This window comes from Pseudophryne corroboree, chromosome 11 (genome assembly GCF_028390025.1).
Source record: "Pseudophryne corroboree isolate aPseCor3 chromosome 11, aPseCor3.hap2, whole genome shotgun sequence".
Classification (NCBI taxonomy): Eukaryota; Metazoa; Chordata; class Amphibia; order Anura; family Myobatrachidae; genus Pseudophryne; species Pseudophryne corroboree.
This window is the reverse complement of record NC_086454.1, coordinates 48,295,168-48,307,497: the sequence shown is the minus strand read 5'-3', so window position 1 is coordinate 48,307,497 and position 12,330 is coordinate 48,295,168. Positions and strand designations below refer to the sequence as shown.

The window sequence follows — 12,330 nt, the reverse complement described above, 5'->3', positions numbered from 1 at the left end:
TCCAGGCCCGATCCCTCACGGTATACCCATCTTCTGCTCCAGGGAGTGTAGGCTAGTTCGGACTCAAGTCTGTAAATGGCTGAAAAATGGAACATAAGTGCATCAGTAATGTTCATTATAGTGTGTATAAAACCCTTCTGCACAGGCTTATCGGTTGGAGTAAAATGTGCAGGTAAACTGATGTTAGGGACCCAAGACCCAAGAGCCGACACTTAATGCCTGTGGCATAATCCAATTTGCCCCATGTTCTGTCTTTTGTAGCAGCTTCCCTTCTGATACGCACACTATCAGTCCTACATACTTCACAAAGGGGGGTTCCTTGTCCCAGTCTCCTGATGGACGTGAGTATCTCTAACTAAGCAAATCTCTGCGGGAGCCACATCTCCGTTCTTCGTGGAAGCTAGTAATTGCCCTTCCATAAGTCTAACTTTCTATCCAAGAGTCCGGGACATCTTGCCCTCATCGGGGCGTTTCATGGATGTTCCCTGAAAGTACACCATTAAGCATTATTACCGTACAAAACTTACTGTCGTACTTATAAGGAACTGTAACACAACTTTCCATTGTTGGCTTTTCTTTTTTTTTATTTAATCTGTTTTTATTAAAGCTGTAGATATATCAATAGTACAACATTTTTTGACAATAATATCCAGAAATAAAAACAACATAAAACATCTCTGGTCATATATTCTTATTAACTTCGTTTTAAGCATGTAGGGCAACATAGAAAAAGTTGTCTGTTCAACTATCAAAGATATATCTATGAATATAGACATCATAAAGAATTAGCTAAGAAAAATGTAGAAAAAGATAGAGAATAGAAAAGGAAAAAGTGTGAGAAATAGAAAGAGGAAAAGAGTCCTAAAGGAGTAAGATGGGATGGGTTACGTATCTGGAGGTGTATGAGGGGTTGAGGAATTTTCAGGATGAATACTGGGAAGACAACTAAGTTACTACACAGGACCGATATATCGGAGACTCCATAAAGTCATACCAGGGGAACCAAATAGCGGTAAAGTCAGTGGTTCTTCCCATCGAGAAGGAGACAAGGTCTTCCATGTCTAAGAAGTGGGTGATCTTATTAAACCATTGTTTGATCGAGGGCGGGGAGGTGGACCTCCAAAGAGCCGGTATCACGGCCCTTGCAGCATTGCTGAGGTGCCTCAAAAGTGAACCTTTATAAGAAAGCACACTTGCTGAGGTAAGATTAAAAAGCCAGAACTCCGGCCCTCTGGGTACCGCATCCCCCACTATCAACTCAGAGCATTTAAAAACGTCATTCCAGAAAGGGATTATTAGAGGGCAGTCCCACCAAATGTGTAAAAAGCTCCCTGAGGCCCCCTTGCATCTCCAGCAGAGATTCGAAAGGGTAGGAAACATTTTATTAAGGACACGAGGAGTCCTGTACCATCTATATATGAGCTTATATAGTGTTTCCTTCGTTGAGAGACATAGCCATTGTTGGCTTTTCACTGTAACTTTCTTTTTCTCCTGCCACAGACTAAAATGCACGGTGTGGGGTTCGTAAAAATCCACGCTCCCTGGAATGTCCTGTGCAGAGAAGCTGAGTTTATGAAACTCAAGATGCCCACCAAGAAGGTATGCGCTCACGGCTTGCCGTTCCCTGTAAATGACCTTGGAGAAATTTATATATAGTGACTGATGTGTGCAGTCTGCTGCTTCCATGAAGTGAATGATTTGTAGCCGACTGACAAGTATTATAATAATAATAATGCATATTTGTCTTATTAAAATGCCAGTGTACCCATTGGATAAACACAGTGCAGGCAGTGGTTTCGTTGCATGAAACAATATTCCTGAGAACTGGGCCCTGATATACGGTATTCATGCCCCATAGGCTCCATCACGGGGCAGCAGAATCCCAGGGACCGTATGCTGCTTTTTGTTTTATAGTCTTACACAAATTTCATGAAAGCCTCCCAGTATGGAGAATTCCTGATCATTTTTTATTACAAGTAAAATAAATGTATTTTGCTATACAAAGATGAGGGGCTCCATTTACTATGTGGTGCTTTTCAAGCCAGCGGTTTTAAAGGGGCAATTTTATGTATTACAAAACATGCCTGGTTTTGTATGGACTGTAATTGCCCCTTTTACTTCATGGCTAAAACCGCTGAAGAGGTGGCTGCTTCAACAGCACCACTTAGTAAATCTAGCCCAAAGTGTGGTGGATGCCTGAACCTTTCAGCTCCGCAGCCACGGATGTGACATTAGAGATCAGTTTGAAAGTGGCCCAAGGGGGTGAGAAAATTAAATCCGGACTTAATGGGGGCAATTCGTTTTTTGGGGGCGCCAGTCAGATAAATTCAGTAGTTGCTCCGATTGAGCACCCATTACTTCTGACACGCTGGAAAGCACTGGGATAAGCCACGCAAAAAATGGCATAACCCCACTAAAATACTGCCCGAAACGTGGCAAAATTCTGTTTGGGTGCCCACACGGGTCACTATTTGCAACGTTCTGTTCGCCACCTTAGGAGACTGCAAGCAGAAACATCTGCCTTCACACCCGGACGGCATTGGGCGTAGATTTTAATATACACCTGTATTTTGTTAAAATGTGATGGGAACCAATCAGTATATCTCCAAGTTGTTCTAATGTTGACAGTACAATCCTAATTCATGGCCCGCAAAATGGGTGGAATTTCAGCAGAAAAGGCTTGTTTCTGGATGGGGCCTATTTGTTTCGCCACTTCTGCATTTGTAAATGTTGGGCGTTATGGAAACACTAAAGGGCATACTCTATAATATATGCAGGGTCAAGTAGGGCCCAAGCCACACATCCTGCACCCTACAACATGGATCCATAAACTGAGGTAGGCGCCATTTCTCTAACGTCCTAGTGGATGCTGGGGACTCCGTCAGGACCATGGGGAATAGCGGGCTCCGCAGGAGACAGGGCACATCTAAAAAGCTTTTTAGGTCACATGGTGTGTACTGGCTCCTCCCCCTATGACCCTCCTCCAAGCCTCAGTTAGGTTTTTGTGCCCGTCCGAGAAGGGTGCAAACTGGATGGCTCTCTTAAGGAGCTGTTTAGTAAAGTTTTTTTTAGGTTTCTAATCAGTGATTCCTGCTGGCGACAGGATCACTGCAACGAGGGACTTAGGGGAGAGACTTGCAACTCACCTGCGTGCAGGAGGATTGAAGTTTTAGGCTACTGGACACTGAGCTCCAGAGGGAGTCGGAACACAGGTCAGCCTGGGGTTCGTCCCGGAGCCGCGCCGCCGATCCCCCTTACAGACGCTGAAGAAAGACGGCGGAACGGAGGTCCGGAAACAGGCGGCAGAAGACTTCACAGTCTTCAGAGAGGTAGCGCACAGCACTGCAGCTGTGCGCCATTGTTGCTACACGGCTCACTGACACGGTCACGGAGGGTGCAGGGCGCTGCTGGGGGCGCCCTGGGCAGCAATATAAATACCTATTTGGCAAATAAATACATCACATATAGCCATTAAGGCTATATGTATGTATTTAACCCAGGCCAGGTTTCCTAATAACCGGGAGAAAAGCCCGCCGTGAAAGGGGCGGAGCTTATTCTCCTCAGCACTCAGCGCCATTTTCCTGACCAGCTCCGCTGGTGAGGAAGGCTCCCACTCTCCCCTGCACTACAGAAACAGGGTTAAAGAGAAGGGGGGCATAAATTGGCGATATAATTATATATTAAGAGCCCATATATAGAAACAACACCTTCTAGGGTTGTTATATACATTATGGCGCTTTTGGTGTGTGCTGGCAAACTCTCCCTCTGTCTCCCCAAAGGGCTAGTGGGTCCTGTCCTCTATCAGAGCATTCCCTGTATGTGTGTGCTGTAGGTCGGTACGTGTGTGTCGACATGTATGAGGAAAATGTTGGTGAGGAGACGGAGAAAATTGCCTGTAATGGTGATGTCACTCTCTAGGGAGTCGACACCAGAATGGATGGCTTACTTATGGAATTACGTGATAATGTCAACACGCTGCAAGCCGGTTGACGACATGAGACAGCCGGCGGACAAATTAGTATCGGTCCAGGCGTCTCAGACACCGTCAGGGGCTTGTAAAAACGCCCATTTACCTCAGTCGGTCGACAGACACTGACACGGACACTGACCCCAGTGTCGACGGTGAAGAAACAAACGTATATTTCCTTTAGGGCCACAAGTTACATGTTAAGGGCAATGAAGGAGGTGTTACGTATTTCTGATACCACAAGTACCACAAATAAGGGTATTTTGTAGGGTGGGAATAAACTACTTGTAGTTTTGCCTGAATCAGATAAATTAAATGAAGTGTGTGATGATACGTGGGGCTCCTCCGACAGAAAGTTATGGGCGGTATACCCTTTTTCCCGCCAGTAGTAAGGGCGAGTTGGAAAACACACCTTAGGGTGGACAAGGCGCTCACACGCATATAAAAAACATGGCGTTACCGTTTCCAGATACGGCCGCCCTCAAGGAGCCAGCTGATAGGAAGCTGAAAAATACCATAACAGTATATACACACATACTGGTGTTATACTACGACCAGCAATCGCCTCAGCCTGGATGTGCAGCGCTGAGGGGGCTTGGTCGGATTTCCTGACTGAAAATTTTGATACCCTTGACAGGGACAGGATTTTATTGTCTATAGAGCATTTTAGGGATGCATTTCTATATATGTGTGATGCGCAGAGGCATATTTGCATTCTGGCATCAAAGAGTAAATGTGATGTACATATCTGCCAGACGAAGACACGACAGTGGTCAGGTGAGGCAGATTCCAGACGGCATATGGAAGTATTGCCGTATAAAGGGGCGGTCCATTGGACCTGGTGGCCATGGCAACAGCTGAAAAATCCACCTTTTGTTACCCCGAGTCACATATTGGCAGAAAAGGACACAGTCTTTTCAGTCTCAGTCCTTTCGTCCCCATACGGGCAGGCGGGCGAAGGCCAGTCATATCTGCCCAGGGGGAGAGGAAAGGGAAGAAGACTGCAGCAAGCAGCTCATTCCCAGGAACAGAAGCTCCTCACGGCTTCTGCCAAGTCCGCAGCATAACGCTGGGGCCGTACAAGCGGACTCAGGTGCGGTAGGGGGTCATCTCAAGAGTTTCAGCAACACTCGCAAGGGAACTCCGGGATCCTACATGTAATATCCCAGGTGTACATTGGAAATTCGAGACGTCTCCCCCTCACACAATTCACAGGCTGTATTCCCAGCAGGTGATAATCAAAGTACCCTTCTTACAACAAGGAAGGGGGTAGTATTCCACACTATATTGTGGTACTGAAGCCAACCGGCTCGGTGAGATCTGAAATATTTGAACACTTACATACAAGCGTTCAAATCAAGATGGAGTCACTCGGAGCAGTGATAGCGAACCAGGAAGAAGGGGACGATATGATGTCACTGGATATTAGGGACGTTTACCTACAGGTCCAAATTTGCCCTTCTCACCAAGGGTACTTCAGGTTCCTGGTACAGAACTGTCACTATCAGTTCAGACGCTGCCGTTTGGATGGTCCACGGCGCCCCGGGTCTTTACCAAGGTAATGGCCGGAATGATGATTTTTCTTAAAAGAAACATGGACGCTTTCCTGATAAGGGCAAGGTCCAGAGAACAGTTGGAGGTCGGAGTAGCACTATCTTAAGTAGTTCTACGACAGCACGAGTGGATTCTAAATATTCCAAAATCGCAGCTTTTTCCGACGACACGTCTACTGTTCCTAGGGAAGATTCTGGACACAGTCCAGAAAAACGTGTTTCTCCCAGTGGAGAAAACCAGGGAGTTATCCGAGCTAATCGGGATCCTCCTAAAACCAGGAAAAGTGTCAGTGCATCATTGCACAAGAGTCCTGGTAAAAATGGTGGCTTATTACGAAGCAATTCCATTCGGCAGATTTCCCGCAAGAACTCTTCAGTGGGATCTGCTGGACAAATGGTCCGGATCGCATCCTCAGATGCATCAGCGGATAACCCTATATCCAAGGAAAAGGGTGTCTCTCCTGTGGTGATTACAGAGTGCTCATCTTCTAGAGGGCCGCAGATTCGGCATTCAGGATTGGATGCCGGTGACCACGGAGGCCAGCCTGAGAGGCTGGGGAACAGTCACACAGGGAAAAAATTTCCAGGGAAGTGTGATTAAGTCTGGAGAATTCTCTCCGCATAAATAAGCTTAGAGAAAATTTATAATGCTCTAAACTTAGCTAGACCTCTGCTTCAAGGTCAGCCGGTATTGATCCAGTGGGATAACATCACGGCAGTCGCCCACGTAAACAGAAGGGCGGCACAAGAAGCAGGAGGGCAGTGAAAACTGCAAGGATTTTTCGCTAGGCGGAAAATCATGTGATAGCACTGTCAGCAGTGTTCTTTCCGGGAGTGGACGACTGGGAAGCAGACTTCCTCAGCAGGCATGACCTCCACCCGGGAGAGTGGAAACTTCATAGGGAAGTTTTTCAACATGATTGTGGACCGTTGGCAAAGACCAAAGGTGGACATGATGGCGTCTCGCCCGAACAAAAAACGGGACAGGTATTCCGCCAGGTCATGAGACCTTCAGGCGATAGCTGTGGATGTTCTGGTAACACCGTGGGTGTACCAGTCTGTGTATGTGTTCCCTCCTCTGTTTCTCATAACCAGGGTATTGAGAATTATAAGACATAGAGGAGTATGAACTATACTAGTGGCTCCGGATTGGCCAAGAGGGACTTGGTACCCGGAACTTCAAGAAATGCTCACAGAGGACTAAGGGCCTGGGGAGCTAAGAAGGGACTTGATTCAGCAAGTACCATGTCTATTCCAAGACTTACCGCGGCTGCGTTTGACGGCATGGCGGTTGAATGCCGGATCCTGAGGGGAAAAGGCATTCCATAAGAGGTCATACCTACCCTGGTCAAAGCCAGGAAGGAGGTGACCGCACAACGTCATCACCACATGTGGTGAAAATATGTTGCGTGGGTGAGGCCAGGAAGGCTCCACGACGGAAATTCAACTAGGTCGATTTCTACACTTCCTGAAAACAGGAGTGTTTTGGACCTCAAATTGGGGTTCATTAACATTTAAATTTCGGCCCTGTAGATTTTCTTCCAGAAAGAATTGACTTCAGTTCCTGAAGTCCAGATTGTAAAGGATGTATTGCATATACAGCTTTTTTGTGCCCCTAGGGGCACCGTGAGATCTCAACATAGTGTTGGGATTTCTTAAAATCATATTGGTTTGAACCGCTCAAATCTGTGGATTTGAAATATCTCACATGGAAAGTGACCATGCTGTTGACAAATATCTCACATGGGAAGTGACCATGTTGTTAGCCCTGGCCTCGGCCAGGCGATTGTCAGAATGGGCGGCTTTGTCTTACAAAAGCCCATATTAAAATTTTCCATTTGAACAGGACAGAACTGGGACTCGTCTCCAGTTTCTTCATAAAGGGGTGTCAGCGTTTTCACCTGAAACAACCTCTTGTGGTGCCTGCGGCTACTAGGGACTTGGAGGACTCCAAGTTACTAGACGTGGTCAGGGCCCTAAAAATATATATATATATATATATATATATATATATATATATATATATATATATATATATATACATCCACCAGATCCGGCACTCCTATTGTCCCAGTGTAGAAACTTGCCAGGTGCCCTCCGTGACGGCCGTGTTGCAACGGCCCACAATATCCACACACCACTCGGCGGCACTCCGGACAAATAAATGAAGACTACAAGATGACTTTGTAGTCTTCATTTATTTGTCCGGAGTGCCGCCGAGTGGTGTGTGGATATATATATATATATATATATATAGTTAGGACGGCTGGAGTCAGAAAGTCTGACTTGCTGTTTATACTGTATACACCCAACAAGCTGGGTGCTCATGCTTCTAAGCAGTCTATTGCACGCTGGATTTGTAGTACAATTCAGCTTGCACATTCTGTGGCAGGCCTGCCACAGACGAAATATGTAGATGCCCATTCCACAAGGAAGGTGGGCTCATCCTGGGCGGCTGCCCGAGGAGTCTCGGCATTACAACTTTGCCGAGCAGCTACGTGGTCAGGGGAGAACACGTTTGTAAAATTTTACAAATTTTGATACTCTGGCTAAGGAGGACCTGGAGTTCTCTCATTCGGTGCTGCAGAGTCATCCGCACTCTCCCGCCCGTTTGGGAGCTTTGGTATAATCCCCATGGTCCTGACGGAGTCCCCAGCATCCACTAGGACGTTAGAGAAAATAAGAATTTACTTACCGATAATTCTATTTCTCGTAGTCCGTAGTGGATGCTGGGCGCCCATCCCAAGTGCGGATTGTCTGCAATGCTTGTACATAGTTATTGTTACAAAAATCGGGTTATTACTATTGTTGTGAGCCATCTTTTCGGAGGCTACTTCGTTTTGTTATCATACTGTTAACTGGGTTCAGATCACAAGTTGTACGGTGTGATTGGTGTGGCTGGTATGAGTCTTACCCGGGATTCAAGATCCTTCCTTATTGTGTACGCTCGTCCGGGCACAGTACCTAACTGAGGCTTGGAGGAGGGTCATAGGGGGAGGAGCCAGTACACACCATGTGACCTAAAAAGCTTTTTAGATGTGCCCTGTCTCCTGCGGAGCCCGCTATTCCCCATGGTCCTGACGGAGTCCCCAGCATCCACTACGGACTACGAGAAATAGAATTATCGGTAAGTAAATTCTTATTTTTTCTGGAGAGCTCTTCAAAAATATGGCCGACTAAACTTCACTTCCATTTACTATTAGAAATATGATATATATGTTTAGTCTTTACATAGTCTCTCTGGCAACGGTCCAGTTCCCATACCAGTTCAACCTACTGGTAAATTACTTGGCTTCTACATACGTGTATATGAACATGTGGTAGGGAATATAGATTGTAAGCTCCACTGGTGAAGGGACTGTATTCTCTGTAAAGCTGCTGCAGAATATTGATCTAATCTATATATCATACTTTACCTCTCCAGGGCTATCTCCATAGCTGACCATAGCCTGAGGCTCATGTTCCGAGTCAGTCCAAAAGGATTTTACTCTTGATATGTTACCCCTGCAATAAACCCTCGCCCAGTGTAATATGTACCAGTCACACACAACCTGATGCCTTCTATTTTTGGTATACAGTCACAAGTCTCCCGTCATGGCTTATAAAAGAGTTTGGGGTCCCTGGGCCCCTTCTATAAGTGGAGTAGCAAGAAGTGGCACCCAATTGCACACGCTTGGACCTTTCATATGTGGGAATACTGCTAACCACTGCTCAATAAATGCACCCGGAGCCCTATGTTTGTGTGTACTTGTGTTTTCCACAGAAAGCTGAATAACAACGTGCTGTCTGTATTCTAGGTCTATCACATAAACCAGACACAAGGGCTGATGCACAAACTCAACTCTGTCCTCCAGAAAATAACCGAGCCTATTCAGCCCAAGGTTGCTAGTCACAGACCACAGACAGTCAAACATCTCTCTTACCCTTTCTCCAGGGAGAAACAGCACCTGTAAGTATAGCACATGCCCCCACCAGAGCTGCCATCAGGGGGGGACTGTGGGGACTGGTGTGCCGGGCCCTTACAGAGAGGGGGGCCCACCCCTGGCTCCTACTGCCAATACCTGTAGAGCTGCACCAGTCTGTGAATCAACAGCAGTCTGACGCACAAGGAGGGCTTCTTAAAACAACCTTATCTGCGCATCAGCTCTCTGTAAACCATTCCTGTAGGTCGGCAACACTCCACCTTTATGTAATGTCACAATGTATGACCTCACATAGGGGTGGAGCAGTGCGGGAGAATATGTTTTTGGAGAGGGAGGGGCCCCTGTCTATTTTGTCAGTCCCGGGCTCCATAAATTTCTCATGGTAGCCCTGGCCATCGCTGCAGTGGTATGGTGGGCTCTCCCCCCAGGGCTTTGCAATATTTATACAGTACGACATTCTGTTCATTTGGGGAAAGTAGAGGTAAAATATTATTAAAATGGGGAATACGCTAAATACGCAATAAAAATGGCTTTGCTTTTACCTACACAGTAGTATGAATCATTTCACTATTTATGCGAAGTTAATTTACCTTCATTTTAGCAAAAGATGCCAAAAAAGGTAAATACTTGTACAACAATATCACAACAACCCACCAAACGGTTTGTTAATGGTTTTTAGTACAGTATGCGAGAACCATACACTGAGCCCCTGGGAATAGAGTATTACAAATAAAGGTGTATAGATTGCAGAACCATCTTCCAGTTCATTTCTCTCCCAGCCATCATTAACCTGGTTACTGTTTTCCATCCTCTCAGGTTTGACATGTCCGACAAAGACGGGTTCTTTGACAGCAAAACAAGGAGTTCAATTGTAAGTGTTAAACCAGTTATCCCTTGCTGATCAGGTGTTAATTGCACTCCAATTAGATTTTAGCACTTATAATCAGTGACTTACATTGTACCTTATATATAGAAAGTGTATGTACAGTATATATGTGTTTGTATGTAGATAGATAGATATAGTGTGACATGGTCACCTGGGGTTTCTATCTGCAATGCCCAGGGAAGTGATCTCCTTATCTTGAGGGACCATAACTTTGGGACCTAATGCGTATCACAAGGTGGCTGACCAGTAATGTCTAATCGAGATGCTGGTTTTCCTCTGCATTGTCTTGTGGTGACCCAAGCATACCAACGCTGCTCTAAACAAGAATGTCTATTCAGCTGGACTTCACACTAAGCCATGTCTTGTATTGCTGGTACGGGTAACATTCTGACCGCTGTCTTGTTCTCCCAGGTGTATGAAATCCTGAAACGGACTACGTGCACAAAAGCCAAGTACAGTATGGGTGAGCACCATTCCGTATTCCATTCAGCGGAGATCTATCGGAGCATGTCATCTACTAGATCTTACCCACGAGTCACTGCAGATGTGCCGGGAGTGGGACAAATGTAAAATGTGACTGTTGGCATTATAGGGCTGGAAAAATCCTAGTTCCACAGTTCTGTCTAAAAACAGGGAAATATGTACAAACAAGTTGTGTTTTGATGCTGATTTCCTTTAAAGAAATCCATTCCGTGATAATTGTTTTCTGGTTGTACTGTCAGAATGGTGCAAAACCTTGCAGGGCTCAGGGTATGTCGGAGAAGAGATGGGGCTGAATTTAGGTTGCGGGACCTCATGGATGGAAGTACTGTATTTGGAATGGAGTTTCAGCCAGAGATGGGAGATTTTTATGGGGTGAAGGATAGAAGGCCAGTAAGTCCGTGGTGATATGGCATTGATGGGAAGACTAGTCTGGTGTAGATGAAAGTGGATGTGGTCTATGGGGTGGGGGAAGAATTATTAGTCTGACAGGAACTAGTGTATACAGAAGAATGTAGTGTTCAGTCTGTGAGTTGGGATATGAGTGGAAGATGGGGCCTAGGTAGTATGAGAGCGAATACTTTCTGGTAGCGTGGGGCTGATTCTGAGCAAGAAAAAGTATCTTCAAACCTGTGCAGACTATGTGGCACTGCAATGTATTTATTTTGCATGCAGAGAAAATACTGGTTGCATTGCATGCAGCTCGCAGATGCTGGATACGCTTATTTTTACACTGTGGTTAGTTCTGAGTTTCTATCCTGTCTCTAAATCTCTCTGCACATTTTATTAGGGCTGGCCTTCGGTACGTTCACCATCAATGGTGAAACAGTGAATGACCATCGATGGTTGCCATCTATGCAATGGAGGACCCAATGGTTTCACCCCTGCTCTTTCACTGACTGCACGTGGGCCAATCAGAGTCTGGGGGCGGGGCGTCATTGTGTATTGGGGCAAAGCTATGGGGGTAATTCCAAGTTGATCGCAGCAGGATTTTTGTTAGCAATTGGGCAAAACCATGTGCACTGCAGGGGAGGCAGATATAACATGTGCAGAGAGAGTTAGATTTGGGTGTGGTGTGTTCAATCTGCAATCTAATTTGCAGTGTAAAAATAAAGCAGCCAGTATTTACCCTGCACAGAAATAAAATAACTCACCCAAATCTAACTCTTTCTGCACATGTTATATCTGCCCCCCTGCAGTGCACATGGTTTTGCCCAATTGCTAACAAAGTTCCTGCTGCGATCAATTTGGAATTACCCCCTATACTGGGAAGGCTCTGTATCCTTAATGGTGGAGAACCATTGGTTCTCAGGCATCAGTGGTAAAACTAATACTGCCATTGAGCCATCGATGGTCAACCCCACATATTATATCTCCCCTGCCTGCAGTGCAGCATGGTTTTCTGAAGGTGTGACGTTGCTTGCTTTTTTTTTCTTTCTTAGTTTTCCTCCCAAGAATCCGGTTTTGTGTGTGTAGGAGAAACACAGAACATGTTTCTTAGCACAATTAATCTACATGCAA

The 12,330-nt window shown here is 45.7% G+C and overlaps 1 protein-coding gene across 7 annotated transcripts in view; it reads left to right on the top strand.

Moving 5' to 3' along the window:
• Positions 1-12,330, top strand: part of ANO1 (anoctamin 1) — a 303,304-nt gene that overhangs the window by 242,284 nt on the left and 48,690 nt on the right. For all 7 annotated transcript variants that reach the window (XM_063944141.1, XM_063944142.1, XM_063944140.1 and 4 more), the window contains 4 exons: positions 1,501-1,599; positions 9,318-9,469; positions 10,260-10,314; positions 10,741-10,792. In XM_063944141.1, the coding sequence (XP_063800211.1) occupies positions 1,501-1,599; positions 9,318-9,469; positions 10,260-10,314; positions 10,741-10,792 (358 nt within the window). The remainder of the gene's footprint in view (positions 1-1,500; positions 1,600-9,317; positions 9,470-10,259; positions 10,315-10,740; positions 10,793-12,330) is intronic.